At 51.3% G+C, this 18367-nt stretch overlaps 1 protein-coding gene across 1 annotated transcript in view; it reads left to right on the forward strand.

Annotated features, from left to right (window-relative positions):
• Positions 1 to 18367, forward strand: part of uhrf2 (ubiquitin like with PHD and ring finger domains 2) — a 32276-nt gene that overhangs the window by 161 nt on the left and 13748 nt on the right. The window contains 4 exon segments of the mRNA XM_080509850.1: positions 1 to 340; positions 12027 to 12167; positions 12169 to 12501; positions 13272 to 13678. The exon segment at positions 1 to 340 is cut by the window's left edge and continues 161 nt beyond it. Of these exon segments, the coding sequence (XP_080365976.1) occupies positions 188 to 340; positions 12027 to 12167; positions 12169 to 12501; positions 13272 to 13678 (1034 nt within the window). The 5' untranslated portion in view covers positions 1 to 187.

The following is an 18367-nucleotide window of genomic DNA, read 5'->3' on the forward strand; positions in this document are numbered from 1 at the left end:
AAATAAAAAAAAATAAAAAATAAAAAAAATAAAAAAAAAACCCTCCCCGTTTTCCGCTCCGGCCCCCCGGGGGAGAGAGAGAGAGAGAGACACACCGAGACCCGCGTCGAGCCGCCGCCGCCGCCGCCGCCGCCGCTCCACCATCCAGTAGTTTTCCTTCCTCGAGGCGGAACAGGGCGGCGCGACGATGTGGATCCAGGTCCGCACCATTGACGGGAAGGAGACGCGGACCGTGGAGGACCTCTCCCGGCTCACCCGGATCGAGTCCCTGCGCGTGAAGATCCAGGACATCTTCGACGTGAGCCCGCAGCAGCAGCGCCTCTTCTACCGGGGGAAGCAGGTAAAGCCCTTCCTGGGGGGGAGGGGGGAGGGGGTGGAGGGTGTGGGGGGTGTGGGGGGGCGATGGAGGGAGAGGGGGAGAGGGGGAGCGGGTCGTCTCGGACCCGTTACCGAGCGGGGCTTCCTGTTTTCATCGCCCGGAGCTCTTGCGCAACAGCCCGGGGAACGCGGTGTGCCGCCCTCCGGAGGAAGCGCGGCAGCATCCAGGCTTTTACCCGCTCCGGTCCCCTTGTTGTTGTTGTTGTTGTTGTTGTTGTTGTTGTTGTTATGTGGTGCTGATGGGAGCAACAATTGCCCCGCCGAAGGAGACATGTTTGTTTACATCGAGGCGATCGTCGCCCTCTCTTGTTTCCACATGGAGCGGCGGAGTCGCGCGCTCGTCTCGCGCGCACGGATTCACAGCGAAGGTCCGAGAAAAACCCCCACAAAATAACAACAACAACAACAACAACAACACGACAGATTGAGATCTTTAGTCTGCATCAGAGGCGAGAGTAATCTATTACAAGTCACCGCTTTACTGTCATCAAGTGGTTTTGGCGATTAGAGCAAGTTGTGATGGTTTGTTATGTTTTGGGGGCAATTTTAAAAAATTAGCATGCGTTTGAAATCCTACTCGAGTATTTAGTAAAATTATGAAAAAATCAATAAATAATAATGATTGAATATGTAAATATTACAAGTGTCGTGTCAGCCGACTTTTACACAGAGGATTCAATTCCTGTTTATACAGCAGTGTTTTGAAAACGATGCCTGTTTACAAGAAAACAGAGGGAAACGACAGACTTCATGTTGGCTAGTAGGTGCTGTTGTTTGTTTTTGTAATAAACAAAATGTTTATTACAAAAACATTAACAATGGGAGAAGGTTCTACTGGATTATTACAGTGACTGTCAAAATAAAAGTGCTAAGTTGGATTGTTATTACGGTGACTGTCAAAATAAATTGCCAAGTTGGATTGTTATTACGGTGCCTGTCAAAATAAAACTACTAAATTGGGTTGTTATTACAGTGCCTGTGAGAATAAAACTACTAAGTAGGGTTGTTATGACAGTGCCTGTCAAAATAAAGCTACCAAGTTGGATTGTTATTACGGTGCCTGTCAAAATAAAACTACTAAATTGGGTTGTTATTACAGTGCCTGTGAGAATAAAACTACTAAGTAGGGTTGTTATGACAGTGCCTGTCAAAATAAAACTACCAAGTGGGATTGTTATGACAGTGCCTGTCAAAATAAAGCTACAAAGTTGGATTGTTATTACGGTGACTGTCACAATAAAACTACCAAGTTGGATTGTTATGACAGTGCCTGTCAGAATAAAACTACTAATTAGGGTTGTTATGACAGTGCCTGTCAAAATAAAACTACCAAGTTGGGTTGTTATTACAGCACCTGTCAAAATAAAACTATCAAGTTGGATTGTTATGACAGTGCCTGTCAAAATAAAACTACTAAGTTGGGTTGTTATTACAGTGCCTGTCAAAATAAAACTACCAAGATGGATTGTTATTATGGTGCCTGTCAAAATAAAACTACTAAGTTGGGTTGTTATGACAGTGCCTGTCAAAATCAAACTACCAAGATGGATTGTTATTACGGTGTCTGTCAAAATAAAGCTACTAAATTGGGTTGTTATTACAGTGCCTGTCAAAATAAAGCTACCAAGTTGGATTGTTATGACAGTGCCTGTCAGAATAAAACTACTAAGATGGATTGTTATGACAGTGACTGTCAAAATAAAACTACCAGGTCCAGAAGTTGCATTTCCCCCGTTTCCATGGAGACGTGGAGTCGGAGCTTTTCAGAAAAGTCCCACCTTCTGGAGTCATTTTCAAAAAGTTGCGCTCCCACTGGCTCCGTCGCACAAAATGTTGCGAAAAACTAAATGCTACTTTACGTATCGTTTTTAGTATCGTCGGGCGTCCGTGACCCGTTTGGCAGGGCGGTCGTTTCTCGGTTAATTTTCTCAATAAACGTGTTTATTTCCAGATTCCATACTTGCGTTATTACGATCGCAGTACGCAGGAATACTGAGGCCGTTAACTCGCCAATGTTATGGAGTTAAAATGTTCTGTCGGGGATTTAAAAAAAGTGTGACTTGGGTTTTCCAGTGAAAGCAGAAAAGCGAAGGCGTAACTTTTTGAAAACGAGCCGTCTCCATGGAAACGGGAGAAACAAAAACGTCACTGGATCGCCGCTGTGATTGGCGGCCGTAGTGACGATGTTCTCTCTGCTACCGAACAACACCACAAGAAGTATATTTCTGTGACGTCGTTAGTTTTTATTTGTTTCAGCACTTTGACCAAACCTCCGACTCGCAGTGTTGGATTTAATATCTGTAACGTTCACGGAAATAATTAGAGAGGCACCAGTACTCTGCTGTACCGATACTGGTATCAGTACCAGTATTCTGCTGTACCGATACCGATACTGGTGTCGGTACTGGTACTCTGCTGTACCGATACAGGTATCAGTACCGGTACTCTGCTGTACCGATACCGATACTGGTGTCGGTACCAGTACTCTGCTGTACCGATACGAGTATCAGTGCCAGTACTCTGCTGTATCGATACCGATACTGGTGTCGGTACCAGTACTTTGCTGTACCGATACTGGTGTCGGTACTGGTACTCTGCTGTACCTATACCGATACTGGTATCAGCACCAGTACTCTGCTGTAACTATACCGATACTGGTATCAGTACCAGTACTCTGCTGTATCGATACCGATACTGGTGTCAGTACCGGTACTCTGCTGTACCAATACGGGTATCAGTACCAGTACTCTGCTGTATCGATACCGATACTGGTGTCGGTACCAGTACTTTGCTGTACCGATACTGGTGTCGGTACTGGTACTCTGCTGTACCTATACCGATACTGGTATCAGTACCAGTACTCTTCTGTACCGATACCGATACTGGCATCGGTACCAGTACTCTGCTGTACCAATACGAGTATCAGTACCAGTACTCTGCTGTACGATACCGATACTGGTATCGGTGCGTCTACACATTCAGGAGCAGTTCTAATCTGATATTTCTCCCATTATTAATCTAATATCGTCGTGTTCTATGAACCGAATAGTGTCTCTTTTGAATATTACTATTTCCTCCAGACTCATTAAATATTGAACGACGTCTCCGGGCCACAATGAGACGAGGAATATTTTCTACTCTCAGACGCGGTAAACAAACAGGAAGTCGTACGCGTTGACGACAGAATCGGCGGGTCTGGAACCCCCGCGATGCCGAACCGAACACACGAGATTGTCGGTCCCAGTTGGTTTTGCGTCCGGTCACTTTCGTGATTCTCCATGAGAACCTCCGCCTGACTTCACCGACTCAACCTCTTGTTGTTGTGATTAAATGAGAACGAAGGGAAGTCGGTCCTGAGTCACACTCATCTTGACGGGTTTCAGAGGAGTCTACTACGAGAACTCTCGTCGTCGCGCCGTTGTTTTGCGGAATGACGAATGTTCGCGCGGCGACACGACGAGGAGTCGACACTTTTGTTGTGTGCCGTTTAGAACCTGTAAGAACAAGAACAACATTCAGCCGTGACGTCGGCAAGCTGCCGGGGAAAAAAAGAAGAGGCTTTTTCTGCAGGACTGTTCAGGCTCCGATACCGATACTGGTGTTGGTACTGGTACTCTGCTGCACCGATACGGGTATCAGTACCAGTATTCTGCTGTACCTATACCGATACTGGTGTCGGTACTGGTACTCTGCTGTACTGATACGGGTATCAGTACCAGTATTCTGCTGTACCTATACCGATACTGGTGTCGGTACTGGTACTCTGCTGTACCGATACGGATATCAGTACCAGTATTCTGCTGTACCTATACCGATACTGGTGTCGGTACTGGTACTCTGCTGTACTGATAGGGATATCAGTACAAATATTCTGCTGTACCTATACCGATACTGGTGTCGGTACTGGTACTCTTCTGTACCGATACGAGTATCAGTACCAGTACTCTGCTGTACCAATGCCGATACTGGCGTCGGTACTGGTACTCTGCTGTACCGATACGGGTATCAGTACCGGTACTCTGCTGTAGCTATACTGATACTGGTGTCGGTACTGGTACGCTTCTGTACCGATACGGGTATCAGTACCAGTATTCTGCTGTACCTATACCGATACTGGTGTCAGTACTGGTACTCAGCTGTACCAATACGCGTATCAGTACCAGTATTCTGCTGTACCAATACCAATACTGGTGTCGGTACTGGTACTCTTCTGTACCGATACGAGTATCGGTACCAGTACTCTGCCGGACTCGCAGGCCACGCCCCCTCACGACAGGCCACGCCCCCTCTTCCTCTCCTCCTGTGCTGTCAGAAACATTCCTCTGAACCGTTTCAGTAATTAAAGAGTTTTTCGTCCGAGCCGCCATGTTGGTCTGGTTCTAACTGCAGGAGCTGACGGCTTCCGGTGATGCGTTCAGGTGCATCACGTAAACCTGCACTCCGACACCTTAACGAGCCGCGGCGCTCACGCAGTAGCGACGTCGGAAGCCAAATATGACTGGTGGGGGACTAGCGAGCTGGAATACGCATACGCATTTCGGCGTCGAGGAGGGGGAGGCGGGGTTATGGGTGGAGAGGCGGGGCCATGACATCATCGAGGCTGAACCACGCGGGGACATGAAAGGGTGTCGTGTGTCAGGGTTTCCCACAACAAGCTGTTGCATTGTTTTTTTGAACAAATTAAAAAAAAAAACCTCAGTCTCCTTTAGAGTTTGTTCCGTCTTCTTGCTGGTTTGTCGGGATCGGAGCCGCTTTACGTTTCACACCCCTTTATTTACAGCTTTTAAAACTTTTTAAATAGTTAAAAGTCCTCTGTTGTCACTGCCGTACCTCCCCAACCCCCCCTGAGCGCCCCCCCCCCCGCCCTTCCCTTTGTGTCAGTGGGAAGTCAAGGTGGAGCCGTTGGTCTGGGGGAATCCCCCCCTCCCCCCTCCCCCCGGAGAGTCCCGGGGTGGGAGGAGCCGCTGCAGCCCTCCAAGCGTAGTGCTGGAGGACAACAAACATGGCCGCCCGCCGAGGGGCGTGACTGTGGAGGGAGTTATTTAACCGACGACGACAAATTCTTGATTCTGGATTAACCAGTCCCAGAGGTTTCCTGTGTCGATCGTCCCGCGGGTCGACGGGTAGAATCCCGGATTTTTGAAACGTCAGCGATCGGGTTCCTCGGTTACTACGCCGCCGCCGCCGCCGCCGCCGCCGCCCTCGTTCGCCCACCGATGCTCCGTGAGGATTCAGACTCGTAACCCGGTCTGATTCCTCGTTCAAAATGGCGTCTTGTTTTCCCCCTCGCTGCTCACGCTGCCTCGCCAGTTCAAAGTCACGCCTGCCCTTCAGTCCCTCTCTCTCTCTCTCTCTCTCTCTCTCTCTCTCTCTCGCTCTCTCTCTCTCTTATTTTTCCTGAAAAACAAGTGCATTTTCGTTTCCATTCGCTCTGGTTGTGTCTCTGAACGTCAGTCGCACACACGCACACGCACACACACGCACACGCACACACACACACACACACACACACACCTTGCCGACCATGCGGCCTTTCCGCTGCAGCTGGCTCCACGTTCACTTCATTTTAAAGGCTTTTTTTTTTTGTTTTTTTCCCCATCAAGTGTTTTAAAGCTCGGCTCTCGCTGCATCCAGGCGGTCGCTTCGGATTTTCTTCCCCCCCCCCCCCACCCCCACTCCTTTTTCTCTCCAGCGAGCAGCAACATGGATGAAATAGTTGGGCTGTTTTCCACTGGTGGCTGCTGCCTGTTGTTGGCTGCGGTTCATTGGCCGGCCGCCGTTCACACGCAGACGGTCGCCGTGACCTAGATAGCGTCAGAACTGGATTGTACGTGGCTCGTACCGATGTGGCGGCTCCTCCGTTGGCGAGCGTTTCGGGGCGTGGATGTGGAGTCTGAAGCGAAGTGGCGTTCGGCCCCGCCGGACTCTGGTTCGGTGTCATGGAAGCGCCTCCGTCATTATAAGCCGCTGCGTTTTTCACCCGCTGTGAGGAAAACGGGTGGTATATGGATTTTTAAGGGTTAATGGGCTTCATGATACATAGTTTTCTCTGGAGCTCCTCCTCTTCTCTCTGGAGCTCCTCCCCTTTACCCTGGAGCACCTCTCCGTAGCCCCTCCCCTTCACTGCGTAGCTCCTCCCCTTCACTCTGGAGCTCCTCCTCTTCTCTCTGGAGCTCCGCCTTTTAACTCCGTAGTTCCTCCCCTTCACTCCGGAGCTCCTCCTCTTCACTCTGGAGCTCCTCCCCTTCACTCCGGAGCTCCTCCTCTTCACTCTGGAGCTCCGCCTCTTCACTCCGGAGCTCCGCCTCTTCACTCTGGAGCTCCGCCTCTTCACTCTGGAGCTCCGCCTCTTCTCTCTGGAGCTCCGCCTCCTCTCTCTGGAGCTCCTCCTCTTCACTCTGGAGCTCCTCCCCTTTATCCTGGAGCTCCGCCTCTTCACTCTAAAGCTCCGCCTCTTCACTCTAAAGCTCCTCCTCTTCACTCTGGAGCTCCTCCTTTTAGCTCCGGAGCTCCTCCCCTTCACTCTGCAGCTCCTCCTTTTAACTCTGGAGCTCCTCCCCTTCACCCTGGAGCTCCTCCCCTTCACTCCGCAGCTCCTCCTTTTAACTCTGGAGCTCCTCTACGTAGCTCCTCCCCTTCATTCTGGAGCTCCACCTCTTCTCTCTAAAGCTCCGCCTCTTCTTTCTGGAGCTCCTCCTCTTCACTCTGGAGGTTACGTCAGTGGATTTCATTTCCCGACACAGAAGATGCGCGACGCCTCCTGTTCTTTGAACTCAAACTACAATAATGACGAAGCGAGACGTTACGGAGGTTAAAGGTCATCCACAGGTCAAGAGTTCAACGAAACTTGCCACATGATTTTCTCTTCTTCTAGATTTTCTCCTCGTGCTGCACAACACGCCGCCGACTTATCGTTATATCAACATGTTAAATACACATGTTGCAAAAGACTAAATCACGTGTCCGCCGCGCGATGCATTCAATGCCCTGCAAATTCAAAATGGCGGAATTAAAAACGGGGCGTTTCTCAACAAAGCGGCGCGCTTTAAAGTGCATTTATTTCTCATATCAACCGTAAGAGGATTGCGCGGCGTCTGACTTCACACCAGGTGACAAATGGTTAAATTCCTCCTCTTTTGTGTGGCGGTTAAAACCTACTGTGGGAGGTTTAGGCTTTGTAAAGAGCTGCATGTTAAAAAAAAGAAAAAGAAAAAAGAAAGAAAGAAAAGAAAAAGCCTTTGTCGCCTTTCCAGGTACTTTGCTAATAGACAGAGGACTTTACTTCCTCGGAGATGAAGTGAGCGGAGGAGGAGTGGGGGGGGGGGAGGGGGGGAGGGGAGACACACCCCGCTCATTGTTTTTCGGTAACATGACCTATTCCGCCGGTTCCATGTCGAGCGGCGTGGAGACAGGAAGCGGCGCCCGCCTCCCGCCTCACTTCCTGCTCTGAGACCTTCTTCTTGCAGCTCACACCGTTTTCTCACTCTTTTAATTTGACCCCCCCCCTCCATCCCCCCATCCCCCCCCTTCAGCTACGGCCTCATTGTTATGCAGGCGTAGATACGAAGCAGGCGGCTTCCTTCCCTTTAATGTCACCACGATTTCTGCCTCGCAGTGAGATCCCGTGCGGCGCCTTGGCACGCCGTCGACAGGTGGAGCGACGCGGCGGCCAAATCCGTCTTTCCACCCGCAGTTTCTGGTTTTAATTATTTTTTTTCCTTCCAGAGGTAAATCTTGCCTGCAGATTGGAACCAGTCGACTCGTTGCACGATGGGAGATTGAACGCTAATCTCGGCTTTCGCTTACACAACGATTCAGGTGAAAAGGCGTCGCGAATACGGCGCAGTTGGTCTGCCGGCCACGGGGAGGGCGCCGTTGCTACGACGCGCCGTGAGCGTTAGCAAGATGGGGAGAAGCCGGCATTCGCATGGACTCCTGATGAATCCGATGCTGTCGGGGAGAGTCTCGAATATAAACCCGCCGACGTGGGCGATAAACTAGAAAGCGAGTCGGCGAGTCGGCCATGTTGGTTTTACTGGAGCATGAGCAGAAGGAATGGGGGGGAGGGGGAGGGGGGGGAGGTGCAGTAACGCTCCGTCGTAAACAGTGAAAGAATAAACTTATAAAACTTCCAGATGCAGTGGATAAGAACACCGTTGTCGTGGAAACGGAACTTGAAAAAAAAAAAAAATTAAAGGAGGTTTTGCGGACGTACTCGTATTCGTTGGGTTTTACGCATCTGTTTCCACGGCAACGGTGCCAAGGCGACACCGAAGAAGCTTTTTTCTCCGGGAGGTGGAAGTTTTTTTTTTTTTTTTGGAAAAAAATGCTCCGGCTCCCGTCTCCGTGACGACGGCATGAAACGCTGCAGCGACTGCTCGTTCTGCACATGCTCAGTAGGCCGACCACATTCTCCCGGAACCCGGTCGTTTTCGTAACGAAACCACACACGTGACGGCAGACCGTCGACTACGAAACTACCAACACACGCCCTCTGGTGGCCCGACATGAAAACTGCACCGTTTTCAGCGTTTCTGCCGCGTTCTGTGACGTCGTCATCACAACAAATGCAAAACTTTAGTGAAACGGCAAAAAAAAAAAAAAAAAAAAAAAAAGCAAAGACGATGCATTTGACTTGACTCAAACGCTGCCCCCCGGTGTAAGGCAGACGCATGACATGCAGTTTATATGGCGCCACTTTAATGATCCTGGTTAATCTTTCTCAGTCCTGTTGGGAGGAAATCTGTCGTCATGACGACGCCTTGTGATTTGGGTTCAGTTACCACCTGTCTTACGTCTTCCTGGTTGTTTACCTTTTCTTTTTTTTCTTTTTTAAAAGAGCATTACGAGGTTAGAGAAGCCGAGGAGGTAGACGGTGGAGAACCCGGGGGCCGAACGAGGAGCGAGCGACGGACAAAGAGACGGCGAGACAGACAGACAGACGGATGGACTGTCTGTCTGTCTGTCTGTCTGTCCATCTGTCTGTCTGTCTCGCGCTCCTCGGATCTCAATTTCATGAGACTATTAAAAACATGAGCGGTGGCGGCGACGGCGGGGAGGAGGAACCGCGCTCTGCTCTCCTGCCGCCGCTCTCCGGCCGCTCTCCTCCTCTTTATTGTCAAATTATGAAGACGGGAGGAAAAAAAAAAAAAAAAAGGTGGGGAGGGGGGGTTGGGGGACGGGGGGGGGGGGTGGGGGGGGGGGGGGGGGGGGGGCGAGTGTGAGCGAGAGCAGCGGCCATGTTTGTCCCTCCCTACCGCCGCCCGGCCGCCGCCACAATGGGTCGGTGGGGTTTGGAAAATGAACAGCCGAGGTAATGAGTTGGCGGTTCCACTCCCGAGGCTGTGGCTCAACAGTCCATCGGCCGCCGTCACAGTCGGTTTGGGTTCGGGACTCTTTTATTTTGTCGCTTGAGAGGGTCACACTGGTGATGGCGGTGGCTGGCGGCGGCGGCGGCGGCTGTGCTCGTACATGATTCAGTCATGGGGGTGGGTGAGGAGGTAGGGAAGCAGAGGGGGTGGGGTGGGGGTTGCTCTCGTTTGGTTGTCATAGCAACCCAGTGATTTCTTTCCCCCAGCTACATCTCCCACCACTTTAATTTCATGCGTTAGTATCTGCTATTTTTATTTTTTTTTCCCTTTCAGAAACGGTTGTGGACGCGCTCTTCCCGGTGAATAAATCACCGAAGCTAAACTTAGCTTTCTAATTGTAACAAACGTTTTTGTTTGTGTTTTCCTTCCTCTGCCCTGAGCCGTTAGCGCTGACGTTACAGTGGAACGCGTTTAAATCTGGAGCCGCTAATTGGCCGATTTCAGGGATGGAGAGCAGACGTTGCCGCGAACGGGAATCCGCCGCCGGCGTCGAACACGCCGGCGGCGGCGGCCGCCGTTCGGGGTTAACGACCCGTCCTCCCTCCGTCGTCTTCTGTCCCGACGGGGCCGTCGCCGCTCGTCCTTGACGAGGCGAGCGGCTTTGTGTCGGGCGCTCTGCGGCACGGCGGCGTTCGCAGTTTGGACAAAAGCCGAGGCTTTGAAGCAGGCGGGAGCAGCCGAGATCCAAACCGACACAAACAACAACAACAACATGAAAATAAACGGCTTCTCGCTGCCTGGGAAGAGGTTTTTCATTCCAAATCAGGTTGATTCAATTAACAGCCTGGATTTGATGGTGGTGGGGAGAAATCCATAGAAGTCATGTAAAGGCTTGTCGTCTTAATTGGGGTGCGCTGGTTTGGGGGAGGACAACATGACAACAGCGCCACCTGGAGGCACGCAGGAGAACAACTTAGGCAGTCTGGAGATTCATTATATGAAAACGTAAGACAGACTGTAAATTATGTTCCGACAAAATATCAAGAGGAGAAGATAGTTTGTACACAAGCAACCTCATCGCCAGCAACCTCATCACCAGCAACCTCATCACCAGCAACCTCATCACCAGCAACCTCATCGCCAGAGACGACCAGCAGAGTTAGCCTGATGTTGCTCAGTAGTTTAACTTCATCGCTATTCCGAGCCATGCTACATGCTAAAGAGGTTCAGGGCTCACACGCCAGTGATGCTACATGCTACATGCTAAAGACTTTCAGGGCTCACATGCCAGTGATGCTACATGCTACATGCTAAAGACTTTCAGGGATCATTAGCAGCGATGCTACATGCTAAAGGGTTTCAAAGCTCACACACCAGCGATGCTACATGCTACATGCTAAAGACTTTCCGGGCTCACTAGCAGCGATGCTACTTGCTTAAGACTTTCAGGGCTCACACACCAGTGATGCTACATGCTATAGAGTTCCATGGCTCATTAGCAGTGATGCTACATGCTAAAGGGTTTCAGGGCTCATTAGCAGTGATGCTACATGCTAAAGAGTTTCAGGGCTCATTAGCAGTGATGCTACATGCTAAAGGGTTCCAGGGCTCATTAGCAGTGATGCTACATGCTAAAGGTTTCAGGGCTCATTAGCAGTGATGCTACATGCTAAAGAGATCCAGAGCTCATTAGCAGCGCGCTCCAGAGCGTGGCGGGACGCAGCTCGGCCCCTGGGTTTACGGTCTTCTAGCATGGCGCCGTGCTCAATTAAAAAAAAAGAAGAAAAATACTCTCAGACGTGTTTGCGGTACGACTCCTGCGCTGAACAGTGAAGAATACAAATACTCCGTCACGCTCCGACACGAAATGCAACATTTTTCCATTTTCACGCGAATGATCTCCCATTTTCACGCGAATGATCTCCTTTATTTTAAACTCCACTTTACTCTGAAAGGGATTTCTTCACATTTGTTCATTCATGCTAACTGAAAAAGAATGATTGGTTCTCGGAGGTCAAAGGTCACGGATAAGCCTCAGATCCAAATCCCCACAATCCCGCCCCCAAAATCGGTATCGGTATATTTCAGTTCTTGAAATTGAGTGTAAAACACTTGTCAGACATTTAAACGTAATAATAAGCAAAATACTAAAGAAAATCCTGTTTGCAGAGAAGCGGCGCTTTATTTCCCAGGGCATCGTTTCACTTGGCGCCTTTTTATTGCATCGCCTAAATGTCTCAAGGACATCATTTATACAGGACTGGACAACTTTCACCACACGACTTGTTGGACTCCCGGTTTGACTCCCGGTTTGACTCCCGGTTTGTCTCCGTGCAGATGGAGGACGGCCAGACGCTGTTCGACTACAACGTGGGCCTCAACGACATCGTCCAGCTGCTCATCCGCTCGCACGCCGACGCCCCGGACAGCCCCGCCCCCGTCGCCAAGGACCTCTCCAGCACCGCCGCCTGCAGCTCCGGCTCCGCCTCCGTCCCCGCCCCTGTCCCCGCCCCCCGTCCCCGCCCCCCCACCGGAACCCCGCCCCGAAAGCCACAACGCCCAAGCCCCCGTGTCGCCCGCTGCGGTGGCGACCCCCGCCACCACGGACAATGACGCCAGCGGCGTCGCCACCAGCACTGTTAAGGACGCCAGGCCGGACGCCAAGCCGGACGCCGGCAACTCCGCCAGCAACTCTGCCAGCAACTCCGCCAGCACCAAAAACGGATTCAAGTCGTCCAGTCCGGCTCCGGACGTCCAGCCGCCCACGTCCAGCAGGAACGCTCTCGTCGACCCGGGAATCGGGTCCTACAAGGTGAGTTTCCATTACGTCCTGGGTGTTAAGAAGTGTTTCCTGTCCCGCCAAGCGGCGGCGGCCTAGCGGTGGCGGCCTAGCGGTGACGCCCTAGCCGTGGCGGCCTAGCCGTGGCGGCTTAGCAGTGGTGGCCTAGCGGCGGCGGTCTACCGTTGACGGCCTACCGTTGACGGCCTACCGTTAGCGGCCTACCGGTGACGGCCTAGCCGTGACGCCCTAGCCGTGGCGGCCTAGTGGTGATAGCCTAGCAGCGGCGGCCTAGCGGCGGCGGCCTAGCCGTGGCGGCCTAGCGGTGACGGCCTAGCCGTGACGGCCTAGCCGTGGCGGCCTAGCGGTCGTGGCCTAGCGGCGGCTCGCCTGGCACTCCGTGGCAGGATGTCGGTGAAATTCCGCACAAACCTTTAGCTGTCTTGTAAATGTGGATTACTCCTTATTAGTTATCGACGAATAAATGTTCGGAATCATCCGTCCATCAACAAGCCAAATGTTGTTGTTTTTTTGCACGAGATATTACAGACTTAAACTTGCAGTCCTGGATTTTAATGCTTTGCAGCAGTTTATAACGGAGCCAAACATCGTAAACAAACAGGCCCGACTTTAATTTACTGCTTGTTACTCTTTTATTATTATTGTTAATCCGCGGAGAATAAAATTCCTCAGACTTAATTTAATGGATGTTCTGTCGCTTTAAGAGGCGGGGCTTCCTGCTGCCAGCCTTCTCTCAGTCCGCCCGTCATCCCGTCATCCCTCCTTCCCTCTCTCCTCCCCAGATCCACGAGCTGGTGGACTGCCGGGACGTCAGCATCGGCGCCTGGTTCGAGGCCTGCGTGGAGAACGTGACGCCCCGCCCCAAAGGACAGGCCACGCCCCCCAAGGGAAAGGTGGGCCGGCCCCCCAAAAGGACTAACGGGAAGCTGGAGGCCGAGCAGGGCCAGAACCAGGTCCAGACCCAGGTCCAGGGCCAGGGCCAGGCCCCGGTCCAGGGCCAGACCCCGGTCCAGGTCCAGGGCCAGACCCAGACCCCGGCCCCGGCCCCGGCCCCGGCCACGGACAGTAGCAGGAATAACGTGTTGAACTCGGAGAGCAACGGCGCCTCCACCTCTCAGACAGACTGTACTGCAGCTCCAGACTGCAGGGACAGAGAGGAGGACGTCGTCTACCACATCAAGTATGAAGAGTAAGTCCCGCCACTCGCCGCCGCCCGCCACAACCCGGTCCAGACCAGTCCGGCTGGTCCGGTCCGGTTTCTGGTTCAGGGAGGATCAGGAGTCACTGCAGCTCTGAGAGCATCTGGGCGTCTCCTCGTCTGTCCTCCCCTCTCCTTGTCTGTCCTCGTCTCTCCTCATCTCCTCGTGTCCTCCCCTCTCCTCGTGTCCTTGTATGTCCTTGTCTGTCCTCGTCTTCTCGTGTCCTCGTCTCTCCTCGTCTGTCCTTGTCTCCTCGTGTCCTCGTCTGTCCTCCCCTCTCCTCGTGTCCTCCCCTCTCCTCGTGTCCTTGTATGTCCTTGTCTGTCCTCGTCTTCTCGTGTCCTCGTCTCTCCTCGTCTCCTCGCCTGTCCTTGTCTCCTCGTGTCCTTGTCTGTCCTCGTCTCCTCGGCTGTCCTTGTCTCCTTGTGTCCTCCCCTCTCCTCGTGTCCTTGTATGTCCTTGTCTGTCCTCGTCTCCTCATGTCCTCGTCTCTCCTCCCCGCTCCTCGTCTGTTCTCGTCTCTCCTCATCTTCTCGTCTGTCCTCGTCTGTCCTCCCCTCTCCTCGTCTGTCCTCCCCTCTCCTCATGTCCTCATCTCTTGTCTCTCCTCGTCTTCTCGTCTCTCCTCCCCTCTCCTCGTGTCCTCGTCTCTCCTCCCCTCTCCTCGTGTCCTCATCCGTCCTCGTCTTCTCGTCTCTCCTCGTCTCTCCTCCCCTCTCCTCGTGTCCTCGTCTGTCCTCATATCTCCGCAGCAGACGCCACAGTTACGTGACATCGAGTCTCCTCCGTCCACCAATCACAATAGTGTGTGTGTGTGTGTGTGTGTGTGTGTGTGTGTGTGTGTGTGTGTGTGTGTGTGTGTGTGTGTGTGTGTGTGTGTGTGTGTGTGTTCACTGCAGCCTGGTTTCTGGTGTCGATGGAGAGAAAGAGTTTGTGTGGTTGATGCTACAGTTTGGACTCTATCTCTCTCGTTCCCTCCAGTTTTTTTTTTTTTTTTTTTTTTTATCCGGCAAATTCATTCAGAAGCCGCCGTTTCCATGGTAACCCACGAGTTCTCAGGAGCATTACTTCTTTTCTTGCCTCCTCCAGCTTTGTCTGTAATTGCTGTGAACATGCCACCGGTGAGACTGTGTGTGTGTGTGTGTGTGTGTGTGTGTGTGTGTGTGTGTGTGTTTCATTCCCATCTGACGCTCCTCAATCCCCGCTATCTTGTTTTGATTTCTTGTTCTATCGTTTTGAGTCGAGGCGAGAGCTTTCCTACAGGGACGGCCCGACAAAACACACACACCTTTTTTTTTTTTTTTTTTTTCCTTCTTCTTCTTCTTCTCCTTCTTTAAATTGAAATATATTCATCTGCCTCTTTGTTTACTCGGATCCCTCCAGTCGCTTCCTGTTCCTCCTCGGTGACGGACACCGGGGAGGCGGGGAATGACAACAAAGCTCCCAAACAACCCCCCCCCACCCCCACCCCCACCCCCACCCCCCCCCGAGCGCCACGGTGATGCGTGAATTCGCCTCGTCTCTCCGCCGCCAAACCGCGAAAAACCGAGAGGTGGAAAGACTCCACTTTTTGTGAGGGTTCAGCTAAACGCTGCCTCCACCTCGGCGCCGCGTTACGCCTCAGAGCCGTCGTCCATTGTGGTGTTTGCTCAGGAAAAACGTAAAGGGGGGTGGGGGGGGTTGCTTTGCCTTCACACACACACACACACACACACACACACACACACACACACACACACACCTCTCTCAAACACCTGCCCGCGTCTGAGGAGCTCGATAAAATGAACCGCCATGTTTTTCCTGCAGAATATAATGAGCCGAGAAATCAAAGCCGCCACGGCAGCTCGTGTGTGTGTGTGTGTGTGTGTGTGTGTGTGTGTGTGTGTGTGTGTGTGTTCGTTCGTTCGATCGCCGGATTCTCAAATGTGACGCGGCGCTTCAGATGTTGGTCAAAACGAACTCGCTCGTCCCAATAATCCTCCTGAAAATGTGCAAATCTGACTCACGTTTATGCATTTTATTTATTTATTTATTTTTAAATCGGCATTCATTTTTATTGTCTCGGATTAATTTGGTCATTTTTACGAAGAATGAATCCTCCCCCCTCAAAAAAAAATGGCTGGAAAACAGTGATCCCTCCTAAATCGTTAGCTCATATGATGCTAACGAGATGCTAACGAGATGACATCCACACTCTTATTACTTAACGTGACACCGGTGTCCAATAGAACCAAATAGAACCTGAGCTTCTCCAGCTGGAACCACTAGTGAGAAAATCCTATTGTTTAAATAATGTTATAAGAGTCCGTCATCCATATTTATGCATTTTTAGTGTCATTAATTAATTAATTAATGTTAAACTAGGCAGCGTCAGTCGTTTTTCTATGGACCGATTATTGTTTCTAAATTGCTAAAAGTTGTCCGCTTTGCCTCATCGTGTCCAGAGAATCTCCGGGGAACGTTCCGGGGACATGTGAGCGCTTGTGCAGCCGCCGCTCGCCGCACTGCTTGGAGCACACATGAAAGCACAATCCGCCGGCTAGCTGGTCTGGGGAGAGGAAAGCCGCCGGGCGGCGGCTGCCAACATGGCGGCTGCCAAAACGCAGAGCGCCTCTTCTTTCTCTTTTTTAGCCTCGACAGACGTGAGCCTCGGCGTTTCTGAGCGACGGAGAGGAGATTTTCTGTTGCTTTGTGGGAACTGGCCAGAGCGGCTGGAAGTAACGCCGTCGGCCATGAACGACTTGTGAAAACTAAAAGTGGTTCAAACGGGCGAAAATATTCGAAACCACTGAAAACGACCACGACGGGTAAAATCAACTAAAAGCCGTCAAGCAGATAAAGTGATTTACTAAACGAGTCAAAATAGGCTCGTTTTGCTAAAGCGTGATTTTAGCAGCAGCTAAAATCAACCAAAAAACACGTTCAACTTTTGTTGAATGGAAAAAAATGAAGAAATGCGATTAATCTTGAAACGTGCAAACAAAGTCTTGAATCTATTAAAACAACCAAACTAGACTCAAACATGACACTCAGATTATTGTGCTCGGTAGTCATGGAAACATGACACTCCTCCTGTTGTCATGAAAACAACACTAATCGTGCTGTCGTGGAAACGTGACACTGCTATGAAGTCATGGAGAAAACGCTCCTTGTGTTGTCGTGGAAACGTGATACTCCTCATGTTTGGTAGTCATGGAAACATGACACCCCTCTAGTTGTCATGGGAGCAAAACTCATGTTGTCATGGAAACAAGACACCCCTCACGTTATGGAAACAAAACTCATGTCATGGAAACATGACACCCCTCACGTTGTCACGGAAAAGTGACGCTCTGGTTGTCATGGAAACAACACTAATCGTGTCGTCATGGAAACGTGACACTGCTATGAATTCATGGAGAAAACACTCCTTGTGTTGTCATGGAAATATGATACTCCTCATGTTTGGTAGTCATGGAAACATGACATCCCACTAGTTGTCATGGAAGCAAAACTTATGTTGTCATGGAAACATGACACCCCTCTAGTTGTCATGGAAACAAAACTCATGTTGTCATGGAAACATGACACCCTCATGTTGTCACGGAAACGTGACGCTCTGGTTGTCAAGGAAACGGCACTCTTCACAGCAGAAACGTGACACTCCTCGTGTTGCCATGGAAACGTGACGGTCATGTCACGTTTCCCAGGAGGAAAACGAAACCCGGCGGTTCGCCGCTGGTCTCCTGTTTGGATCCGTGTGAAAACGACGGTCGGCGTGAACACCGCCTCACCACTACCGCCTCACCACAACCGCCTCACCACTACCGCCTCACCACTACCGCCTCACCACAACCGCCTCACCACTACCGCCTCACCACTACCCGCCTCACCACAACCGCAGAAACGCTTCGTCACGGCCGTTTACGTGTGACTCAGCAGATCTTCTGGTTTGCGGTTCAGACGGGGGAGGCCGGGGAGTCGCTCTGGAACTGTACGGGCGTTTCTCTTTCTCGTTTTTTTTTCTTTTTCGTGGCCCCGCCCACCCGAACTGTCCCCGGCGTCACGCCACACAGAGGAAGCATTGTTCCCGTTATCAGCCGGCCGTTATCACGTCTGCACGTGCCAAACGTGGCCGATTGGAGGGAACCTGGAGTCGAGTGGAATCGCACCCGTTGTTTACGTACCGAGCGGCGCCGTCTCGCCCAAACGTGAGAAGAGAGGAAGCGCCGATATTGAACGTAAAATGAAACACAAGCTGACTTCGGCTCAAAATGTCTTTATGCGACCGTCTGCTTCAGAAACAACAACGAGGCTGGTGTCAAATTACAAGCTCCAACGGCATTTCGAGTAAAAACGCATCATTTTTTTTCCCGTTTACGCGGCAACGTTGTGAAAATGAGGCCCGTTTCCATGGAAACGGCCTGAAAGCGACGCCAGGCTGTGTTTGAGGAAAGTTGCACTTTTCCTCCCAGTTTCTGTATTTTATATTCAAAAGTCGTCTTTTTTTTTCCAGTGGCTCTGTTGTCATGGAAACGGGTCGGGGGAGGGGGAGGGGGGGGAGTTTGCACACACGTACCTGGACGTTTGGGATGTTTCTGGTGGAGAACTTTTAATAGAACGCAGCATGATGAAATCTACTGATAGAAGTCATAGGATACATAATACCAGTCGTCTTTATTCATATTTAAGTTTTTTTT

The sequence above is a fragment of the Blennius ocellaris genome (genome assembly GCF_963422515.1).
Source record: "Blennius ocellaris genome assembly, chromosome: 15".
In the NCBI taxonomy this organism is placed as follows: Eukaryota; Metazoa; Chordata; class Actinopteri; order Blenniiformes; family Blenniidae; genus Blennius; species Blennius ocellaris.